Source organism: Pristiophorus japonicus, unplaced genomic scaffold (assembly GCF_044704955.1).
Source record: "Pristiophorus japonicus isolate sPriJap1 unplaced genomic scaffold, sPriJap1.hap1 HAP1_SCAFFOLD_626, whole genome shotgun sequence".
Lineage (NCBI taxonomy): Eukaryota > Metazoa > Chordata > Chondrichthyes > Pristiophoridae > Pristiophorus > Pristiophorus japonicus.
The window spans coordinates 162,729-187,532 of NW_027254538.1; the positions used below are offsets into that span (position 1 = coordinate 162,729).

Sequence of the window (24,804 nt, forward strand, 5' to 3'; positions counted from 1 at the left end):
CTTTCCCATCTTCCCAAAATCTTTTTAATTTTCCTAACCTTCGGTTCCCAACTTAGTCGATCCACTTCATCCCATTCCTTCTTGCACCCGATACACACCCCCAGAACTTCTAAACCTCCACCATCTTAAAAGGGCTTTCCTCCAACCACTCCCCTACTCCTTCCCACAAACAGGCATTGGGACTTCCTGTAATTCACTCTGGCTCCTGAAGCTCTACAATACTCCTCCACTACTCCCATAGCTTTCCTCACTGACTCCCCATCTCTCAACGTTAAGGTCGTGTCATCTGTATATTGCTGTATCACCGACACCTGCCCGGAACTGGGAACCGCAATCCCGACCACGCCTTGTTTCTTTCGCATCATGTAACCCAATGGTTCTGCTACCAATGTGTACAACAATGGGGACAGGGGACAACCCTGTCTCACTGATCTCTGTATCAGAAAATACTTGGATAAAAAAACCATTATATTTAACACAGCTAAATGTGTTTGAATAAAAAATCCTTATCCACTCAATGAAAATTTCCCCCAAACCAAATGCTTCCAAAATCATCAATAAAAACTCACAAGAGACTCTATCAAAGGCTTTCTCTTGATCCATCTTTAGCACATAAGCTTCCTCCCACTCACTTCCATGAGTTCTATCGTATCTCGGATTGAGGCCACAGAGTCAGCGATGTCCCGGCCTATGACTCCATGGGACTGAGAGGGCAAAACTATCTGCAGCATCACCTCCTTCAAACAATTTGCCATAACCCTCTCCAAGATCTTATAATCCACATTTAATAATGTGATGGGCCTCCAATTCTTCAGATCCCTTTAGTTTTATAAGCTAAGCTTATGATACCTCTCCTCATAGATGGGGCCAGGCTTCCCTCAGTTTTAATCTCCTTCAAAACCTCTAAGACCAATGGACTTAAAATCTCTAAAAATTCTTTATAAAATTCTGCACTTAGTCCATCAGACCCTGCACGTTCCTTCCCTTCATTCCACTTATTGCTATTTTTATTTCCGCTAATCCTACTTCTTTGTCACACATGCTTCTCTCACCCTCCTTTAAACCCTTGTCAATAAAAGCACTGACCTTCTCCATCGCCAAGTTGGAAATGTCTTCCTTTGTATATAACTCTTGATAAAAGCTACTAGCCGCCTCCTTAATCTCCACACTTTCATTAATGATCTGTTCCCCAACCTTCAACTCTCCAATTAATGATAACCTTTGTCGCAACTTCTCTTGCTCGAGAAAATATCGAGTGCATCTTTCTCCCTCCAATGCATCTTTAACCTTTGCATGGAGAATTGCCTCCATGCATAATTCCCACTCTTCCTTTAAAACCTTCCACTTAGTCTCTGCTCCCGTATCCCCTCCATCAACTGCTTTACAGATATCTGTAAACCTTCTGTTTATATTCTCCACAATGCTGGTTAGATGTTGCTCTTTCTTTCCCATAACGTATGGAAAAAGCTTTTATCTCATAATTGAAATTGTCCCACCAAACTCTTTTTTCTTTCAAGAATAAAGGTTCTTTCCGAGTATTCTTTATTATATTTAAAATCCCTTCTTTAAAAGCAATTTCTTTCAGGTACTGATTGTTTAACATCCACACCCCTGGACCGATCTTAACTCTGCTGTTCCTAATTTTAAGAACCAAAGCCGAGTGGTCACTAAAAAATACATTTTTATAATAAATCTCCATCACCTCAGAACTTAACCCTTCCCGCATTAACACAAAATCTATTCGGCTCTGTTTTAAAACATCACTCACACAGCCTCTTCTGGAGAACTCCCTTTTTATGGGGTTCCGATCCCTCCATAAGTCTCTCAAATTTAAATTTGCCATCATTTTTACAATCATCTCTCTGGAGTTATGATCCTTAAAGGTCATCTGGGCTGAAATGTCCATCTGAGATATAAATACATTAAAATCCCCCACTATACGAGGGTTTTCCACCCCTGTCACTTCTGTGAATAACCACCGAAAAAACTCACGCCGTTTGCAATGGTCATTCGGTGTATAGATATTAAAGAGATCACAATTCAATTCATCCATTTGTACCTTTAGCTGTAAGAAATCTCCCCTCAGTGACCTTGTCCACCAATGCAATGTTCTCTTTTATGGACAAACTCACTAAAACAGCCACCCCTCTACGGTTATTATTTGCGCAACTTCCAAACACTTCTCCCTTCCGAACCTTCCAAACTCTTTCTAGGATCTCCTCATCCCAAAAGGTTTCTTGCAGACACAACAGGTCAGTGCCTTTAAAACACTGCAACAACTGCTGCAATTTCTTCTCCCCCCCTCAGTCCATTCACATTAATCGAGACCACTGTAATCATTACTCCTAATAAAAGAAGTGTGCCCAATAATCCCCCCATCATTTAATCTCTGGCCCTTCCCTCCTCTCATGCTCCTTCCCGGCTTTCTCCTGCAGCCTCCGGCAATTTTTCATCTCCTGTTTGAACCTTCCCCGGCAGTTTCAGCCTCTTTCTTACATTAGGTTTAGGCCACATAACTGCCCCTTCTCCCTCCTTCTGCCTCTCACTAACCTTTCTCTTTCCCCATGATGCCCCCCCACTCCCCAATTCCATGTCTCCTTCACCCTCTGACCCCTCACTCTCGAGCTCTTCTGTAATCTCCCGTCCCTGTTCCCCGTCAGATACAGAATCTCCCTGAGAGAGTCCTCCTGCTAACCTGGTTTCTCCAACAGTGCCATTCCCTTCGGCCTCACCTCCACCGCTGACCCTTGCTCCCCGTTTCTTCTCTCTCTGGGACAATGGCGCGTCTCCACCCATCTTGCTCCCTTTTGGCGACTTTGTCTCCCCGCTCCCGTCCTGCTGCCTCTTGCCCCCTCTCCTGGTCTTGCCCCCACCTGCTCGCCAAGATGTACAACTCCCCGTCTCTCTTTGGAGTACTTACACTTACCCCGCACCCACCTCTGCTCATAGAGCACCATGTTTGTTCACTTTGACGTATCTAAAGAGAATCATGATAGAGGTAGAGTAAAAGAGAGCCGAACGTGAAATTACATCAGAAGGTGACAGTGAAGAACCATCTCCATAAATAGTTAAGGTTGTTACCAGGAAGAGTGGTGAAGATATGTGGTCCTCGCACATATTTGGTCAGGATGTTTGATCATGGACAGGTTAGGTTTGTTCGCATTGATCATATTTTACCTACAGACGTGGAAGGAGTTGAAGGTGGGAATGATTTGATTATTTCTGACTCATCAGATAGTTTTGATATACCAGTAGCAAATCCTACATCCAATGTACTGGAAACAAATCCAGGAGAAAGTCAGAATTTAAGTCTGAGTCCCAGTCAGGCAGACAAACAGTCTGAAGCTGTGTAGAGTCCAAATGTAGATCAAGGGCATCCCCTGGAGAAAAACTCTCCTCAGGCTCAACCTAGAATGAGTCTAAGATCGACACCAAGTTTGGAAAAATCTGTTCGAGAGCGAAGGTATCCTCTTCATATTAAAGATGAAATAGCAGTGCATTTGGAAAGTAATGACAGGATCGATCAAAGTCAGCATGGATTTATGATATGCTTGGCAAATCTTCTGGAATTTTTGAGGATGTAACTAGTAGAGTGGACAAGGGAGAACCAGTGGATGTGGTGTATTTGGACTTTCAAAAGGCTTTTGACAAGGTCCCACACAAGAGATTAGTGTGTAAAATTAAAGCACATGGTATTGGTGGTAATGTACTGACGTGGATAGAGAACTGGTTGGCAGACAGGAAGCAGAGAGTCGGGATAAACGGGTCTTTTTCAGAATGGCAGGCAGTGACTAGTGGAGTGCCACAGGGCTCAGTGCTGGGACCCCAGCTATTTACAACATACATTAATGATTTAGGTGAAGGAATTGAATGTAATATCTCCAAGTTTGCAGATGACACTAAGCTGGGTGGCGGTGTGAGCTGTGAGGAGGATGCTAAGAGGCTGCAGGGTGACTTGGACAGGTTAAGTGAGTGGGTAAATGCATGGCAGATGCAGTATAATGTGGATAAATGTGAGGTTATCCACTTTGGTGGCAAAAACACAAAGGCAGAATATCATCTGAATGGCGGCAGATTAGGAAAAGGGGAGTGGCAACGAGACCTGGGTGTCTTGTTACATCAATCATTGAAAGCTGGCATGCAGGTACAGCAGGCGGTGAAGAAGGCAAATGGTATGTTGGCCTTCATAGCTGGGGGATTTGAGTATAGGAGCAGGGAGGTCTTACTGCAGTTGTATAGGGCCTTGGTGAGGCCTCACCTGGAATATTGTGTTCAGTATTGGTCTCCTAATCTGAGGAAGGACGTTCTTGCTATTGAGGGAGTGCAGCGATGGTTCACCAGACTGATTCCCGGGATGGCAGGACTGACATATGAGGAGAGACTGGATCGACTGGGCTTGTATTCACTGGAGTTTAGAAGGATGAGGGGGCATCTCATAGAAACATATAAAATTCTGACGGGACTGGACAGGTTAGATGCAGGAAGAATGTTCCCGATGTTGGGGAAGTCCAGAACCAGAGGACACAGTCTCAGGATAAGGGGTAGTCCATTTAGGACTGAGATGAGGAGAAACTTCTTCACTCAGAGAGTTGTTAACCTGTGGAATTCCCTGCCGCAGAGAGTTGTTGATGCCAGTTCATTGGATATATTCAAGAGGGAGTTAGATATGGCCCTTACGGCTAAAGGGATCAAGAGGTATGGTGAGAAAGCAGGAAAAGGGTACGGAGGTGAATGATCAGCCATGATCATATTGAATGGTGGTGCAGGCTCGAAGGGCCGAATGGCCTACTCCTGCATCTATTTTCTATGTTTTTATGTTTCTTCGAAACAGAAAACCAGTGGTTAAATTTTATTTGTAAATATGGCAAAATAAGTCCATATCTTTTGTTATATATTACCATGTCGGATGATGATTGTTTGTTATAATTACTTCTTCATTAAGGAGGGAGAAGTGTAATATATAGATCCACCTAGTGGACTACTGCTCCACTTAGTGGACTGCTGTGGTAATGCAACCATTGCTGTTTACAACCATAAAGAGGGAACAGGCACCTGACAGATTCCTGAAGTTATCAGCCATCTTAGAGCCTGTGTGTTTGTGAGGTGGTACTGAGGATATCGCACTGGGCTAGGTACTTATAATGGGGAGCAAAGAAATGGCAGACCAATTGAACAAATACTTTGGTTCTGTCTTCATTAAGGAAGACACAAATAACCTTCTGGAAATACTAGGGGACCGAGGGTCTAATGAGAAGGAGGAACTGAAGGAAATCCTTATTAGTCAGGAAATTGTGTTTGGGAAATTGATGGGATTGATAAATCCCCGGGGCCTGATAGTCTGCATCCCAGAGTACTTAAGGAAGTGGCCCTAGAAATAGTGGATGCATTGGTGATCATTTTCCAACAGTCTGTCGACTCTGGATCAGTTCCTATTGACTGGAGGGTAGCTAATGTAACACCACTTTTTAAAAAAGGAGGGAAAGAGAAAACAGGTAATTATAGACCGGTTAGCCTGACGTCAGTAGTGGGGAAAATGTTGGAATCAATTATTAAGGATGAAATAGCAGCGCATTTGGAAAGCAGTGACAGGATCGGTCCAAGTCAGCATGGATTTATGAAAGAGAAATCATGCTTGGCAAATCTTCTCAAATGTTTTGAGGATGCAACTAGTAGAGTGGACAAGGGAGAACCAGTGGATGTGGTGTATTTGGACTTTCAAAAGGCTTTTGACAAGGTCCCATGCAAGAGATTGGTGTGCAAAATTAAAGCACATGGTATTGGGGGTAATGTATTGACGTGGATAGAGAACTGGTTGGCAGACAGGAAGCAGAGAGTCGGGATAAACGGGTCCTTTTCAGAATGGCAGGCAGTGACTAGTGGGGTGCTGCAGGGCTCAGTGCTGGGACCCCAGCTATTTACAATATACATCAATGATTTAGATGAAGAAATTGAGAGTAATATCTCCAAGTTTGCTGATGACACTAAGCTGTGAGGAGAATGCTAAGAGGCTGCAGGTTGACTTGGACAGGTTAGGTGAGTGGGCAAATGCATGGCAGATGCAGGATAATGTGGATAAATGTGAGGTTATCCACTTTGGTGACAAAAACATGAAGGCAGAATATTATCTGAATGACGGCAGATTAGGAAAAGGGGAAGTGCAACGAGACCTGGGTGTCATGGTACATCAGTCATTGAAAGTTGGCATGCAGGTGCAGCAGGGGATTTGCGTATAGGAGCAGGGAGGTCTTGCTGCAGTTGTACAAGGCCTTGGTGAGGCCTCACCTGGAACATTGTGTTCAGTTTTGGTCTCCTAATCTGAGGAAGGACGTTCTTGCTATTGAGGGAGTGCAGCGAAGGTTCACCAGACTGATTCCTGGGATGGCAGGACTGACATATGAGAAGAGACTGGTTCAACTGGGCCTGTATTCACTGGAGTTTAGAAGAATGAGAGGGGATCTCATAGAAACATATAAAATTCTGACGGGACTGGACAGGTTAGATGCGGGAAGAATGTTCCCGATGTTGGGGAAGTCCAGAACCAGGGGTCACAGTCTAAGAATAAGGGATAAGCCATTTAGGACCGAGATGAGGAGAAACTTCTTCACTCAGAGAGTTGTTAACCTGTGGAATTCCCTGCCACAGAGAGTTGTTGATGCCAGTTCATTGGATATATTCAAGAGGGAGTTAGATATGGCCCTTACGGCTAAAGGGATCAAGGGGTATGGAGAGAAAGCAGGAAAGGGGTACTGAGGGAATGATCAGCCATGAACTCATTGAATGGCGGTGCAGGCTCGAAGGGCCGAATGGCCTACTCCTGCACCTATTTTCTATGTTTCTATGTATTGAAGTGTAGGGAGAGGAATTTGACCCCACAAGCGTCTGACTCCGAGGCGCGCGAGCTACCCACGGAGCCACGGCTGATGCTTATTCTTAATTCCTTTGGCCTAGGAGAAGGATGAAGCTTTGCTTCTGAAGAAGAGGGTGGACCAGGAGAACGAGCTTCTCTGTCAGAGGCTGAAGGATAGCCAGCGGGCTTTGGGCACTGCCTGCCAGGCACAGGCCCTCAACGAGAAGCAAGTGAGCGAAATGGACGACAGTCTGCGCACCAGCGCCTACCAAACCAGAGCCGCCAGTGTGTTGCACCAGAGCTTCCTCGACCAGTTGGCCACTTGGCTGAGCAACGGATTTATCAGCGTACCCGCCACCGAGGAAGCGATCAAAAGTAAAGTGAGGGAAATCTGCGGGAATGAGCGGACCCGAATAGCGGTGAGTACCAAGAGGTCAATGTAAATGGCTCCCGGGTAAACAGGATCGGCAACTCTCCGTAATATATAGAATCATAGAATGATACAGCACAGGTCGAGGCCATTCAGCCCATCGTGTCTGTGCCAGTTCTTTGGTAGAGTGATCCAATTCGGCCCACTCCCCCCGCTCTTTCCCCATAGCCCAGCAATTTTTTCCCCTTCGAGTTTCCACTGATGGGGGAGACTAGAACTAGAGGGCATGATCTTAGAATAAGGGGCCGCCCATTTAAAACTGAGATGAGGAGGAATTTCTTCTCTCAGAGGGTCGTAAATCTGTGGAATTCGCTGCCTCAGAGAGCTGTGGAGGCTGGGTCATTGAATATATTTAAGACAGAAATAGACAGTTTCTTAAACGATAAGGTGATAAGGGGTTATGGGGAGTGGGCGGGGAAGTGGAACTGAGTCCATGGTCGGGTCAGCCATGCTCTTATTGAATGGTGGAGTAGGCTCGAGGGGCCGTATGGCCTGCTCCTGCTCCTATTTCTTATTTTCTTGTGAAGTATTTATCCAATTCTCTTTTGAAAGTTACTGTTGAATCTGCTTTAACGCCCTTTCAGGCAGCGCGTTCCCGATCACAGAAACTCGCTGCGTAAAAACGTTTCCTCATTTCGCCTCCGCTCCTTTTGCCAATTATCGTAAATCTGTGGCCCCCAGTACACAAACCACCTGCCACTGGGAATAGTTTCTTCTTAGTGAACATGAGAAATAGCAGCAGGAGTAGGCCATTCGGCCCCTCGAGCCTGCTCCGCCATTTAATGCGATCATGGCTGATCCACTCCCCATAACCCTTTACTTCCTTATCGCTCAAAAATCTGTCTATCTCCGTCTTAAATATATTCAATGCCCCAGCTTCCACAACTCTCTGGGGCAGAGAATTCCACAGATTCACAACCCTCTGAGAGAAGAAATTCCTCCTCATCTAAGTTTTAAATGGCCGGGCCATTATTCTAAGTCTATGTCCCCTAGTTCTAGTCTCCCCTATCAGTAGAAACACCCTCCCTGCATCCACCTTGTCGAGCTCCCTCATTATCTTACACGTTTCGATAAGATCACCTCTCATTCTTCTGAATTCCAATGAGTAGAGAGAGGCCCAACCTACTCAACCTTTCCTCATAAGTCAACCCCCTCATCTCCAGAATCAACCGAGTGAACCTTCCCTGAACAGCCTCCGATGTAAGTATATCCCTCCGTGGGGTTCCAGTTTTAGACTGGTTAGAAAGTCTTACAAAGATCTAAAAGTGTTGTATGTTTAACTGCGGTTAATAACAGCAAGAGGCAGATTGATCCGTAACCAAGGAAACGGTGCAGCACCAAAACGGCAATCAACCTTTCCTACAAAGGCAGCAGAATTAGTATTGAGTGATTCACAGTCTCCTCCTGCGTCTAACATCATCCAAAAAATTATAATGTGGGATTAACAATCAAACTAATACTTTCATTAGTTAGTGAGTTACAGGCTGGAATCTAATCGAGGGGTTCGGGGGTTTATATATAGAATAACAGATACCCGGGAGTGAGTTACAGGCTGGGGTCTAATCGAGGGGTTCGGGGGTTTATATATAGAATAACAGATACCCGGGAGTGAGTTACAGGCTGGGGTCTAATCGAGGGGTTCGGGGGGTTTATATATAGAATAACAGATACTCGGGAGTGAGTTACAGGCTGGGATCTAATCGAGGGGTTCGGGGGGTTTATATATAGAATAACAGATACCCGGGAGTGAGTTACAGGCTGGGATCTAATCGAGGGGTTCGGGGGGTTTATATATAGAATAACAGATACCTGGGAGTGAGTTACAGGCTGGGATCCAATCGAGGGGTTCGGGGGGTTTATATATAGAATAACAGATACCCGGGAGTGAGTTACAGGCTGGGATCTAATCGAGGGGTTCGGGGGTTTATATATAGAATAACAGATACCCGGGAGTGAGTTACAGGCTGGGATCTAATCGAGGGGTTCAGTTAATTAAATAAATCTGTAATAAAAAGCCAGTGTCAATAATGGTGACCATGAAACTTCTGGATTGTCGTAAAAACCCATCTGATTCATTAATGTCCCTTCAGGGAAGGAAATCTGCGCCCTTACCCGGTCTGGCCGATATGTGACTCCAGACCCATAGCAATGTGGTTAACTCTTCACTGCCCTCTGAAATGGCCCAGTGAGACACTCAGTTGTAACAAACCACTCCGAGAATAAAACCAGACGGACCACCCGGCATTGACCTCGGCACTGACTACGGACACGACAATGGCACACCCAGCCCAGTCGACCCGGCAAAGTCCCCCTCACCAACATCTGGGGCCTTGTGCCAGAATTGGTAAAGCTGCCCCACAGACTGGTCAAGCAACAGCCTGACATAGTCATACTCACAGAATCAAACCTTTCAGCCAATGTCCCAGACTCCTCCATCACCATCCCTGGGAATGTCCTGTCCCAAGGTGTGGGTGGCAGCACAGTGGTATACAGTCGGGAGGGAGTGTCCCTGGGGGTCCTCAACATTGACTCTGGACCCCATGAAGTCTCAAGGCTTCAGGTCCAGCATGGGCAAGGAAGCCTCCTGCTGATTACCACCTCCCGCCCTCCCTCAGCTGATGAATCAGTACTCTGCCATGTTGAACACCACTTGGAAGAAGCACTGAGAGTAGCAAGGGCACAGAATGTACTCTGGGTGGGGGACTTCAATGTCCATCACCAAGAGTGGCTCGGTAGGACCACTACTGACCGAGCTGGCCGAGTCCTGAAGAACATAGCTGCCAGACTGGGCCTGCGGCAGGTGGTGAGAGAACCAACACCAGGGAAAAACCTACTTGACCTCGTCCTCAATCTACCTGTCGCAGGTGCATCTGTCCATGACAGTATTGGTAGCAGTGGCCACCGCACAGTCATTGTGGAGACAAAGTTCCATCTTCACACTGAGGACACCTTGCTAAATGGGATAGATTCAGAACAGATCTAGCAGCTCAAAACTGGGCATCCATGAGGTGCTGAGGGCCATCAGCAGCAGCAGAATTGTATCCCACCACAATCTGTAATCTCATGGCCCGGCATATACCCCAATTTTTGGGGGGAGTAACCAGGAGGGTCGATGAGGGCAGTGTGTACGATGTAGTGTATATGGATTTTAGCAAAGCTTTTGATAAGGTCCCACATGGCAGACTGGTCACGAAAGTAAAAGCCCATGGGATCCAGGGCAAAGTGGCAAGTTGGGTCCAGAGGCAGGAAGCAAAGGGTAATGGTTGATGGATGTTCCCGTGACTGGAAGGCGGTATCCAGTGGGTTCCGCAGAGCTCAGTACTAAGGGCTGGAAATTCGGTCGTGGCTCTGTTGCGGTGTTAACCCGGGCGGGCCGTTAAATTTTGCGGCGGGAAATGGTTTGCGCCTCCAGCCGCAAAAATCACCAGCTGGGCCCTGAGTGCTAAGGGAGGCGTTCCACACCGCTCTTAGGGTGCTAGGCCGGCTGAGCCAATTAAAACCCGGAGCTAAACAGCCGGCTTCTGTGAATAAGAAAAATATCTGAAAGAAACCCCACCCAATAATTTCCTGCCGCCACACCGCCATGAATCGCCAAAATAAAAAAATAAAACACAATCGCACTTACCTGAGGTCGACGTTCCCTTTCCCTCACTGCGGCCCCAACAGTTCGGACCGCCCTCTTTCCCAGGCCGTCCCACCAGGGGGTGTTGCGGGGCGCTACGGATCGGCGAGTTTCAAATTTCGAGCCGGTGTCGCAGCTAGGGGGCGTTGCACACCGGCTCGCCTGTCCCGGGCGGTAACACAAACCCCACACCCAATGTCTCGGCGAGGCCTCTGGGGTGAAAACAGAAGCAGCAATGCACCAAAATTCCAGCCCAAAGTCCCTGTTGTATACGTCAATGATTTAGATTCGAATGTTGGGGGTATGATTAAGAAGTTTGCAGATGATACTGAAATCGGCTGTGTGGTTGATAATGAAGAAGAAAACTGTGGACTGCAGGAAAATATCAATGTACTGGTCAGGTGGGCAGAACAGTGGTAAATGGAATTCAATCCGGAGAAGTGTGAGGTAATGCATTTGGTGAGGGCTAACAAGGCAAGGTTATACACATTAAATGGTAGGATACTGAGAAATGTAGAGGAACAAAGAGACCTTGGAGTGAAGGTCCACAGATCCCTGAAAGTAGCAGGCCAGGTGGATAAGGTGGTTAAGAAGGCATACGGAATGCTTGCCTTTATTAGTCGAGGCATAGAATACAAGAGCAGGGAGGTTACACTAGAATTGTATAAAACACTGGTTAGGCCACAGCTGGAGTACTGCGTGCAGTTCTGGTCACCACATTACAGGAAGGATGTGATTGCACTGGAGAGGGTACAGAGGAGATTTACGAGGATGTTGCCAGAACTGGAGAATTTTAGCTATGAGGACAGATTGGATAGGCTGGGGTTGTTTTCTTTGGAACAGAGGAGGCTGAGGGGAGACCTTATTGAGGTGTATAAAATTATGAGGGACCTAGATAGAGTGGATAGGAAGGGCCCGTTTCCCTTAGCAGAGAGGTCAACAACCAGGGGGCATAGATTTAAAGTAATTGGGGGGAGGTTTAGAGGGGATTGGCCTTCCTGATCACTTGCTGTACCTGCATACTATCCTTTTGTGTTTCATGTACAAGTACCCCCAGGTCCCGCTGTACTGCGGCACTTTGCAATCTTTCTCCATTTCAATAATAACTTGCTCTTTGATTTTTTTCTGCCAAAGTGCATGACCTCACACTTTCCAACATTATATTCCATCTGCCAAGTTTTTGCCCACTCACTGTTTCTGTTTCCAATATCTCCTAATATAATGTGGCTCGCTGTGAAATTCTGTCTGACTTCTGCTCCTGTGAAGCACCTTGGGATGGTTTTGCCACGTGAAAGGCACTATACAAATGCGAGTTGTTGTTGTTGTTGTATGCTAGACAGCGAGCGAGCTCGAGGAACAGATCGTCAAGTTAAACGAGCAGCTGGAGCGTCGGAACGAACTGTACCGCGAGACGCTGGGCCGCTCACGGCGGGCGGAGGAACGGCTGAAGGATCAGGAAGAGGCACTCAGGCACCTCGAAGGGCAGCTCGCTGCCGAGGATCTACTGAAGGGTGGGCGGCAGTTCGAGAGGCAGAAGGTACGTTTGTGTGAGGCTTTTGCAAATATAGAAACATGGAAATTTACAGCGTAGGAGGAGGCCATCGTGTCCGCGCCGGCCGACAAAGAGCCGCACGGCCCTGGGTCAGCAGCCCTGAAGGTTACATATAAACCTATGAACAATGGCTCCCTCAGTACTGTCCCTCTGACAGTGCGGCACTCCCTCAGTACCGCCCCTCCGACAGTGCGGCTCTCTCTCAGTACTGCCCCTCCGACAGTGCAGCTCTCTCTCAGTACTGCCCCTCCGACAGTGCAGTGCTCCCTCAGTACTGCCCCTCCGACAGTGCGGCACTCCCTCAGTACTGCCCCTCCGACAGTGTGACATTCTCTCAGTACTGCCCCTCTGACAGTGCAGCTCTCTCTCAGTACTACCCCTCCGACAGTGCAGCACTCCCTCAGTACTGCCCCTCCGACAGTGCAGTGCTCCCTCAGTACTACCCCTCCGACAGTGCAGCACTCCCTCAGTACTGCCCCTCCGACAGTGCAGCTCTCTCTCAGTACTGCCCCTCCGACAGTGCAGCACTCCCTCAGTACTACCCCTCCGACAGTGCAGCACTCCCTCAGTACTACCCCTCCGACAGTGCAGTGCTCCCTCAGTACTGCCCCTCCGACAGTGCGGCATTCTCTCAGTACTGCCCCTCCGACAGTGCGGCACTCCCTCAGTACTGCCCCTCCGACAGTGCAGCTCTCTCTCAGTACTGCCCCTCCGACAGTGCGGCATTCTCTCAGTACTGCCCCTCCGACAGTGCGGCACTCCCTCAGTACTGCCCCTCTGACAGTGCAGTGCTCCCTCAGTACTGCCCCTCTGACAGTGCAGTGCTCCCTCAGTACTGCCCCTCCGACAGTGCGGCATTCTCTCAGTACTGCAGTGGAATGTCAGCCTAGACTTTTCTGTTCAAATCTCTGGAGCGGGACTTGAACCCACTACCTTCTGACTCCGATGCGAGAGAGTGCAGTCCACTGAGCCATGGCAAAATTGACGCAAAGGTCACAGGCTGCTGAAGTGCGGCTCCTGGTGGCCAGTTGAAAAATGACATGTTGGCCCATGAAGGGACACTTTGCTAAGAACGGGATTAATGGTCGGACTCCACCTTGAAAAAGGAGTTGTGAAGGAGAGTAGCTTGTATAAGTGTGGTAGAGACTCCCTTCTCAACGTGGATCTGAGGACACAGCCCCCTTCCATGAACTGCCCACTGAAATGATATTCTTCCCTGTTAACAAAGACTTGAACTGGGGAAAATGTGCAGGGCCTTGGGGAAAGAATGGGGACTAATCGCAGAGCTCTTTCAAAGAGCTGGATCAGGCACGATGGGCTGAATGGCCTCCTCCTTTTTGTATTTGTTCCTGGGATGTGGGCGTCGCTGGCAAGGCCGGCATTTATTGCCCATCCCTAATCGCCCCTCGAGCCGCCTTCTTGAACCGCTGCAGTCCGTGTGGTGAAGGTGCTCCCACAGGGAGGGAGTTCCAGGATTTTGACCCAGCGACGATGAAGGAACGGCCGATATATTTCCAAGTTTAAAAAAGAAATGTCTGACAGTGCCTTCTTCGACCTGTTAGCTGGCTTATTTATCGCTGTACACGGAGCCTGCAGGCACAGCGCGGGAACGCTGCTAATCTTTAAATTGGAAAGTGGGACTAAATTGTATCGCTCGTTCAAAGGGCCAAATGGCTGCTTTCTGTACGGTACGATTGCGTGAATGCTGGGCGAGTTGGGGAAACTTCATTCTGGTGCAGACTGCGAACTTGATCCTCAGGCAAACATATCTAATTAGCTAATTGCTGTCACGATACTCGCATTGGCTCCGTGGCACAGGCTCTGCTGCCTGCCTCTGCGTGCAATAAGCAGTGTTTTTCTCCTTAAAGCAATTCCAGGAATATCAACCTGAAATCCTGTTTATTAAAAATAAGCTAATCCACTTGCTCTGATGTCACGCTCAACCTATTTATCTGTTAATTGCTTTTCGTCAAACAGCCCATTGAATGCAAGCGATAGATAATCAAGGCGGCTTGTGAAAGGCAGTGGACTGAAGTGGGACAAAGAATGCCCTTTCGGATGTTTGCGGGGAGATCCTAAGGGGCTTCCGCAGAGTCTGAATTCTGCACTTTGCTGGATTTGATAAAGTATGAGAAAGAACATGCATTTATGTAGGATGCTGCCTGAGCAGCTGAACCTCGCCAGTATTTTCTCCTTTTATGTCAGATTTGCGGCATCCGCAGTGAGGTGCGTTTAGATAGCGCCTTACAGACTCCAGGGCACCTCAAAGCGCTTCTCGTGCACCTCAAAGCACAGACATTTGGTAACACAGTCGCTGATACATTGGCAAACACAACATTAAGGCCCGACCCACAGCAATCCAATAATGACCAACTAATCTGTTTTTAGTCATATTGGTTGAGGGATAAGTATGGCCCCAGGACACGGGAGCATAGTTGTAATGGATTTGCTTAAGAATTCATAGCAACACATTGCTGTGAAGAACTAATTGGTTTATTAGCAAAAGGTTTAACAATCACACGACACATTACCAGTTCATCCACCAGGCTCAAAACCACCTGCCCCATCGTGGATCCCCCGAACCCAACTGGCTGGGGTTTTATTGAGTCTTGTGAACATCACGTGACTGGCTAAGCCACTCACAACTCAACAGCTCTACAACTATTTTGGTAGAAACTTTAAATCAAGTGCCCCCTCCCCTACTTTTTGGCACTAGAACCCACAAATTAACAATTTAAAACCGTTGTGACTGTAAACACTCCAGTAATGACCCCTTGAACTGCGGTGACCTTTGTCCATTTATTACAGCTCCTGAGTGAGGGGACAGTAAGGTGAGCTCCCTTTTATACCTGGTTACCTGTCGGGTACAGGTGAGCCCGAGGTCTCCACCAGTTGCACCCCCTGGTGGTACAGGTATCGTGTATACAGTGTGAAGGTACACTCAGTAGTCTTATGTAACTGTACATTGAGTGTACAGGGAGTATACTTGTATTATACACACACAACAAAAACTGTAACGAAAACCCTTAATCACATTAAAATTTGGTTGCCGGGGGTGCTGATGCGCTCCAGTCCCTCCGGCGCCCATCTCTCGCAGAAGGCCGCGTGCTCCATCTCCAGGGACACCCTGGCTCGGATGTATTAACTGCTCTACAACTCTTTTTGTTGAGAGAACAATAAATAAACATTAAATCAAGTGCCCCCTGATTAAAGGGGGGGGGGGAGACACTAGAACCCGGCAATTAAACAAATTAAACTTTAAACATATAAAATCAAATTAGAATTTGGTTGCCGGGGGTGATGATGCACTCCAGTCCCTCTGGCGCCCATCTCTCGCGGAAGGCCGCGAGCGTACCGGTGGAAACCTGTGAGCATACTCGCAGGTGCATATATTATAACAGTGGCCATGTGATCTTTCATATCTACCTGAGAGGGCAGACGGGCCTCGGTTTAATGTCTCATCCAAATGAGGGCACCTCCGAGAGTACAGCGGAGCCTCAGTACTGCACTGGAGCGACAGCCTATGTGCTCAAGTCTCTGAAGTGGGATTTGAATCCAAAATAATGAGACAGTATAGAGGGAGCTTTACTCTGTATCTAACCCTGTACTGTACCTGCCCTGGGAGTGTTTGATGGGACAGTGTAGAGGGAGCTTTACTCTGTATCTAATCCGTGCGGTACCTGCCCTGGGAGTGTTTGATGGGACAGTGTAGAGGGAGCTTTACTCTGTATCTAACCCCCTGTACCTGCCCTGGGAGTGTTTGATGGGACAGTGTAGAGGGAGCTTTACTCTGTATCTAACCCCGTGCTGTACCTGCCCTAGGAGTGTTTGATGGGACAGTGTAGAGGAAGCTTTACTCTGTATCTAACCCCGTGCTGTACCTGCCCTGGGAGTGTTTGATGGGACAGTGTAGAGGAAGCTTTACTCTGTATCTAACCCCGTGCTGTACCTGCCCTAGGAGTGTTTGATGGGACAGTGTCGAGGAAGCTTTACTCTGTATCTGACCCCGTGCTGTACCTGCCCTGTGAGTGTTTGATGGGACAGTGTAGAGGGAGCTTTACTCTGTATCTAACCCCGTGCTGTACCTGCCCTGGGAGTGTTTGATGGGACAGTGTAGGGGGAGCTTTACTCTGTATCTAACCCCGTGCTGTACCTGCCCTGGGAGTGTTTGATGGGACAGTGTAGAGGGAGCTTTACTCTGTATCTAACCCCCTGTACCTGCCCTGGGAGTGTTTGATGGGACAGTGTGGGGGGAGCTTTACTCTGTATCTAATCCGTGCGGTACCTGCCCTGGGAGTGTTTGATGGGACAGTGTAGAGGGAGCTTTACTCTGTATCTAACCCCCTGTACCTGTCCTGGGAGTGTTTGATGGGACAGTGTAGAGGGAGCTTTACTCTGTATCTAACCCGTGCTGTACCTGCCCTGGGAGTGTTTGATGGGACAGTGTAGGGGGAGCTTTACTCTGTATCTAACCCCGTGCTGTACCTGCCCTGGGAGTGTTTGATGGGACAGTGTAGGGGGAGCTTTACTCTGTATCTAACCCCGTGCTGTAATACGTGCCAATTCACTACTGCGTTTCCTACAGTGATCATAATATCATCAAGTTTAGAATAGTTATGGAAAGGGATAAGGAACAATCAAGCATGAAAATACTCAACTGGAGGAGGGCTAATTTTAGTGAGTTGAAAAGGGATCTGTTGATGGTGGATTGCAGTCAATGGGCTCAATTTTCCCCGGTCATTGGCGCAGTTTTTTTGGCGCGCACTCTATTTTGGCGTATTTATTTTTTCCAAGTTTCCCGCTGCGATCCGTGCTGTGTAACTGACTTAGTTACGATTTTTCGAGAGCAGTTTTTTTCCCTCATGTCTGCGCCGGTTCTTTCAATTATTCGCAGTTTGGCCAAAGATTTTTTCTCTCAGGTTGGGGTATCTGGCCACTCCCGAAAAACCTTCTGGCGAGTTAAGGAACCAGTGCACATTCACAAATCAACACTGAAAGGTGCCATTGTTCTTAAAGCGAAGATTTTGGAGGGAGTCAAGAACAGTGTCAAAATCAATAATAAAGTTCAACTTTTTTTTAACCTGTCATCGTAGAAGTGTAAATTTGTTGGATTTCAGAAGTTTCCTCATTTTTTTTTACTCACTCACACGCCGCCAGCAAACGTCTTGAAGCAGGGCTGGAGGGCGGTAGGTTTGGCCGGCAGAATCGGCCTCGCGCCCGGACACAGCAGCTCGGGATTCAGCTACAAAACAAGCCGTGGGGGGAGGACGGGGGAGGAGAGAGAGAGAGCGAGGTGCCGATCAGAAGGCTTGGAGCCCGGTGAGGCGGTGGGCGAGAGAGAAGCCACAAGACCTTTGTGTGTGGTCCATCCATACAGACCTTGGGGAGAGAGAGAACTGCGAACCTGTGCTGCCTGCTTTCCTGCCGTTTTGAGCTTCTTTCAAAGGTTAACTTTAAGTATGGGGGCAATACTGACAATGCCATACCTTGTGCGAGCTTTTTGCATCATGGTGCTCCGTAGGAGACAATTGATTAGACGTCATCGCGTCAGGAACATCAGAGCCCGTAGGGTGTTGGGCAGGAGGCCTTACCCACCTCGGGTATATCGAGACAGGCATTCGTACCTGCACCTGAGTGATGCAGACTGTGTCAGAAGGCTGCGTTTCCGCAAAGAAGTTGTAAGCGAGACCTTTGAGTTGGTGAAAGCAGACCTGCAGCCGAGAAGCATCAGGAGGATTGCTTTGTCAGTTGAACTGAAGTTTACAGCTGCACTTTCAGTCTATGCCTCCGGATCGTTTCAAGCTACAACTGGGGATGTGTGCGCCATCTCTCAACATGCAACACATGTCTCCATTCGCCAGGTCACGGCTGCACTGTACATGTGTAGGAATGACTTCATCAAGTTTCCCCATGACCGCCCAAGCAATCCTTGACAGGGCTGTGGGCTTCTCCAGGATTGCTGGCTTCCCAAAGGTACAGGGCTGCATTGATTGTACCCACATCGCCTTGCGAGCACCTTTGCAGGATTCCGAGATGTACAGGAACAGAAAAGGCTTCCACTCCATCAATGTTCAGCTCGTGTGTGACGACATGCATCGCATCATGTCAGTCGATGCAAGATACCCTGGGAGCACCCATGATGCATTCATCCTACGCGAGAGCGTTATATCTGCCATGTTTCAGCAGCAGCCAGAAGGACAGAGCTGGCTACTGGGAGACAAAGGGTACGGCCTCGCCACCTGGCTCATGACGCCCCGACGCGTAACCCGGACAGAAGCTGACCGGGAATACAACATGTCGCACATTGCGATACGCAGCAGCATTGAGAGGACCATTGGCATATTGAAACAGTGTTTCCGATGCGTGGACCGTTCCGGAGGCTACTTGCTGAACTCCCCTGAGATTGTCGGTCAGTTCGCTGTTGTGTGCTGCATGCTGCATAACTTAGCCATCAGGAGGCAGCAGCAGCTGGTAGTGGAAGACCCACCTGCGGTGAGAGTGGCTGGTGATAATGATGTGGAAGATGCAGGTGATGAGCAGGAGGAGGAGGAGGAGGATGATGACGAGGATGAGGATGAGGAAGTGCCTGAGGCCTGAGCACGACGGCAGAGGAGGGCAGTCCATCGTGCTCCTTTAACAATTGCTTGAGCCTTGCACCAGCAGCTCATCTGTGAACACTTTACTGATGTCTGAGGGCTCAGCGACAACTATTCCACATGGACCATGTTTGCTGTTTGGAGCTGTTCCATAATGTTGTGTTGTGTTAATGGAACATGATTCAGTTTTAATGTAAAATATACTTTAATCAAAATTTTACAATGTACTTAACTTAACTTTAATAACATTATTCTGGTATCAAACTTTACTTTAATATCACTCTTTAAAAACATGTAAATTTACATAACTTACAAAAACTTTTAATTTGAGAATAGTTACAACAGCAACAATAATAATAACAACAACAGCAGCAAAGAAAGGCTGCACCAATCTCTCATCACTTTATTCTCAGAACGCCCACTGCGCTTGATCTTGGACACTCCACCACCCCTGCCCGCAGGCGGTGGCACAGTGTTTCTGGGCTTGGTACCAAGCTTATTCTTTCTAACATCTCGGGCACTGCGCACCTCTTGAGGGTGGAGGGCGTCAGCGTCAGGCGACAAGTTGGAGGGCCCAGGTTTGAGCTCTTCAGAGGCTGATGTGGGGATTGTGTAATGTATGCAGGTCAATGATGCGCTGTAACACTAGACCTGAATGTACCTTCACCCTGTATATACCATACCTGTACACCAGAGGGTGCTGCTGCTGGAGACCTAAGGGCCACCTGTACACTGCAGGTAACCCAGTATAAAAGGGAGCTCACCTCTTGGTGTCCTCACTCTAGGAGCTGCAATAAAGGACTACAGTCTGTACAGTTCAAGTGTCATACCCCTGCCTCGTGGAGTCATTAACAGAGTGCTTACATACACAGTAACTGGCGACGAGGTTACGAATTACCACGCACAACATGTCTAATCTAAGCAACTTCCAACAATTCACTGATGGGGAAGATTGAGATGCCTTTGCGGACGACCTGGCTGGGGACTCACCGATCTCACTGGCGGACAAGCGCAGGGCCATCCTGCTCAGCAGTTGTGGGCCCACTGTCCACGGCCTCGTCAGGGACCTGCTAGCCCCAGTGAAGACAACAACCAAGACCTATGCGGAGCTCGTAACTTTAATACAAGAGCAATTTCTACCCAAGTTTAAGCATCCTCACAGCCAGACACCGGTTTTACACTCACCGGCGGCCAAGAAATTGCTAAGTATGTTGCAGATCTAAGAAGGTTGGCTGCACCGTGCGATTTTGGCCGACCACCTCACCGAGGCACTGAGGGACATCATCGTTATTGGAATCAGCCACGAGGGCCTCCTCCATAAACTGCTCTCTGCGGATACTATGGTCACCCTGCAGAAGGCAATCAAAGTGAGCCAGGCCTTCATGATTTCGCTGAGCGACCCCAAATGAATGATGACCCACACCCAGGACTCTAACCCGGTGAGCACAGTGAACAGAATGGCGACTTTCAGAGGCAAGAATGCTGCCCCGAGTCCCGTAACCCTGGGTCCGCCACATGGGGCCAACCAGCTAGCCCCGTGCTGGCGCTGTGGAGGAAACCACAGGGCCCACCAGTACCGATACAAAGACTATACCTGCAAAGGCTGCAACGTGAAAGATCACCTTCAGCGAACGTGTAGAAAGAGTTTTACTCACCGAGTCGCTGAAGAGTGGGCCGATCACCTGGGCCCCGACACTGATGAAGATGAAGCTGCTCAGCTCCTGGAAGAAGAGTACGGAATATATACCTGCTCCACCGAGAGTTCCCCGTGGAAGATGGAAGTGGACATCAGCGGGGTTCCAGTTTCGATGGAGATCGACACGGGGGCGAGCCAGTCGCTGATGAGTCAGATGACCTTCGAAAAACTCTGGAACAATCCCGCCGAACGACCAAAACTGTCCTCAATCCAGGCAAAGCTGCTCACCTACACAAAAGGCACCATCCCAGTCGCTGGCAGCATAGACGTCCAGATATCCCATGGTGGCCCGATGCACAGGCTTTCCTTGTGGATCGTTGCCGCTGATGGTCCAACGCTGCTGGGAAGGGGTTGGATGAAGCAAGGACCAAATCGGTCAGAGCGCCTCCGGCCTACGGGCCCCCAGCGATCGACATCCTACGCGGCCCCAAAACGTGGATCCATCGCAGCACCTAGAAATCCGACCGTCCAGCTCGACTGCATGACGACGACACAGACTGCACAACACCACGGTGAGGTGATCCAAACGGAACGACCAGACCTCACCTTCCGGGCCGTGGCAGGACTCCGAGGGAAGAAGACCGGTGTAAAAGGGAGATTCCCGGTGTCCAAGGCAGAACCTGAGGAGAAAAGGATCACCGTAGCCGTGATGTCAGTAACAAGCTTGTACCGTTGAACAGTGATGCCAGAAATGCTAATGTGATAAATGTAACCCTGTCTGGAGACACCAATAGACAAGAAAGTGTTTGTAAGTGCAAAATGTGAAAATGTGAAGAGAGATAACAATGTCGAGTCGACTGGTTGCGATCGGAGCCAATGTGTCATGCATGCTAAAGGTAGAATGTTAAATGACAGCGGGTTCTACAGATATAATGTCAATGCCAGAGGAAACCCCCCCTTGGGAGACCCCCAGGTTCAGCGGGCTACCTGACCATGTAGCCTGGACTTTTGGGACAAATGTGATGCCCCACGAAGGGCTCACACACATCCAGTGGGAGCAGACCCATTGCAGGGACAGCGGCCAATGGGCAGCATGGTCACCACTGGCAACCTGCCCCAGATTGGCCCTACACCCTCTGGCCAGCAGGGCCAGTACCCTCCAGCTTTCCCGGCGGACCCTGGGATGATCAGACTTCCACCACCAATGGAGGACAAGGAGCCCACACCACCAAACACCACCACCCACCCACTCTACAGTGTATGTACTGTGCCCATTGCACTGGCTCCACCACTGAGGGATCCTCCAACAGTGACACCCACATGGTCTTTGTGTGAGAGGGGGGAATGTGTGAGGGCAGCCATGAGAACATGGATCACACCTGGTACCCACACAACCCTCATCACAACCTCCCACAGTCTACTACTGATCACCTCCACATGTCATGGCAATAAGGACTTGGGAAAGGCTTAGGGGGTGTGTTGTTATGTATGCAGGTCAATGATGTACTGTAACACGAGACCTGAATGTACCTTCACCCTGTATATACCATACCTGTACACCAGAGGGTGCTGCTGCTGGAGACCTAAGGCCACCTGTACACTGCAGGTAATCCAGTATAAAAGGGAGCTCACCTCTTGGTGTCCTCACTCTAGGAGCGGCACTAAAGGATTACAGTCTGTACAGTTCAAGTACCATACCCTGCCTCGTGGAGTCATTAACAGAGTGCTTACATACACAATAGATTGCAGTGGGAGTGGCAGTTGATTCTGTCAATGGGCGGTGGGTCTGGGCGTGTTCCCTTAATGCAGCAGCTAACTCAGACATGCCAACCCTCATGCACCCTGACAGTGTCTCAGCACCCTGCAACATTCCCTCCCTCATGGCCAGTGACGTGGTTTGCACTACCTCTGACATTCCCTCCATCATGGCCACGATTCCTTCACTGATAGTCCCGGACATCGTTTCCATTGCCATTGCTGTTACTTCTCCCGACAGTCCCGCTACCTCAATCACTCACCCCACTGATGGTGTCCAGGAGGGATCGGGTAAGGTCAATGCTCTCCGTACTCAATGACATCATCTGAACCACATCTGTTACATCCTGCACCTCAGGAGAACGTGGTCGAGCTCCTTCCCCCCCTCCCCACGGGTGTGCCTCGCTGCACCCCAGCACTGAGATCCACAGCCTGGGACAGTGGGGCCCTGGGTGTGCCTCGCTGTACCCCATCACTGGGACCCACAGCCTGGGACGGTGGGGCCCTGGGTGTGCCTCGCTGTACCCCAGCACTGGAACCTGCAGCCTGGGACGGTGGGGCCCTGGGTGTGCCTCACTGTACCCCAGCACTGGAACCTGCAGCCTGGGACGGTGGGGCCCTGGGTGTGCCTCACTGTACCCCATCACTGGGACCCACAGCCTGGGACGGTGGGGCCCTGGGTGTGCCTCGCTGTACCCCATCACTGGGACCTGCAGCCTGGGACTGTGGGACCCTGGGTGTGCCTCACTGTACCCCATCACTGGGACCTACAGCCTGGGACGGTGGGGCCCTGGGTGTGCCTCACTGTACCCCATCACTGGGACCCACAGCCTGGGACGGTGGGGCCCTGGGTGTGCCTCACTGTACCCCATCACTGGGACCCACAGCCTGGGACAGTGGGGCCCTGGGTGTGTCTCGCTGTACCCCATCACTGGGACCCACAGCCTGGGACAGTGGGGCCCTGGGTGTGTCTCGCTGTACCCCATCACTGGGACCCACAGCCTGGGACGGTGTGAAACCATGAAATGTCCCACCAACACTCAAACCACGAGTCACGGAAGGGGCTGTCACCTCCATGAGCGGCACCTCCTCCAAAGTCAGTACAACAGTGGGAGCTTCATTTAGCTCCATCCCCTCCCCATCACCCCCATGTTCTTGGTCTGGAGGGTTGGATTGGAAGAAGTTCTCTTCAGGCTCATCCTCATCTGAATCTTCTTCTGCATTGTCAGGTAAGAGAACAGTTAAATGGTTAGCAGCAGAGGAGGGAGCAGGATGGGTGACATGAGTAACATAGAAAATAGGTGCAGGAACAGGCCATTTGGCCCTTCGAGCCTGCACCGCCATTCAATGAGTTCATGGCTGAACATGCAACTTCAGTACCCCATTCCTGCTTTCTCTCCATACCCCTTGATCCCCCTAGTAGTAAGGACTACATCTAACTCCTTTTTGAATATATTTAGTGAATTGGCCTCAACAACTTTCTGTGGTAGAGAATTCCACAGGTTCACCACTCTCTGGGTGAAGAAGTTTCTTCTCATCTCGGTCCTAAATGGCTTACCCCTTATCCTTAGACTGTGACCCCTGGTTCTGGACTTTCCCAACATTGGGAACATTCTTCCTGCATCTAACCTGTCTAAACCCGTCAGAATTTTAAATGTTTCTATGAGGTCCCCTCTCATTCTTCTGAACTCCAGTGAATACAAGCCCAGTTGATCCAATCTTTCTTGATATGTCAATCCCGCCATCCCGGGAATCAGTCTGGTGAACCTTCGCTGCACTCCCTCAATAGCAAGAATGTCCTTCCTCAAGTTACGAGACCAAAACTGTACACAATACTCCAGGTGTGGCCTCACCAAGGCCCTGTACAACTGTAGCAACACCTCCCTGCCCCTGTACTCAAATCCCCTCGTTATGAAGGCCAACATGCCATTTGCTTTCTTAACCGCCTGCTGTACCTGCATGCCAACCTTCAATGACTGATGTACCATGACACCCAGGTCTCGTTGCACCTCCCCTTTTCCTAATCCATTCAGATAATAGTCTGTCTCTCTGTTTTTACCACCAAAGTAGATAACCTCACATTTATCCACATTATACTTCATCTGCCATGCATTTGCCCACTCACCTAACCTATCCAAGTCACTCTGCAGCCTCATAGCATCCTCCTCGCAGCTCACACTGCCACCCAACTTAGTGTCATCCGCAAATTTGGAGATACTACATTTAATCCCCTCGTCCAAATCATTAATGTACAATGTAAACAGCTGGGGCCCCAGCACAGAACCTTGCGGTACCCCACTAGTCACTGCCTGCCATTCTGAAAAGTACCCATTTACTCCTACTCTTTGCTTCCTGTCTGACAACCA

At 49.1% G+C, this 24,804-nt stretch overlaps 1 protein-coding gene across 1 annotated transcript in view; it reads left to right on the plus strand.

Annotated features, from left to right (window-relative positions):
• Positions 1–24,804, plus strand: part of LOC139255771 (coiled-coil domain-containing protein 170-like) — a 132,177-nt gene that overhangs the window by 58,248 nt on the left and 49,125 nt on the right. The window contains exons 8-9 of the mRNA XM_070873983.1: positions 6,949–7,266; positions 12,236–12,436. Of these exons, the coding sequence (XP_070730084.1) occupies positions 6,949–7,266; positions 12,236–12,436 (519 nt within the window). The remainder of the gene's footprint in view (positions 1–6,948; positions 7,267–12,235; positions 12,437–24,804) is intronic.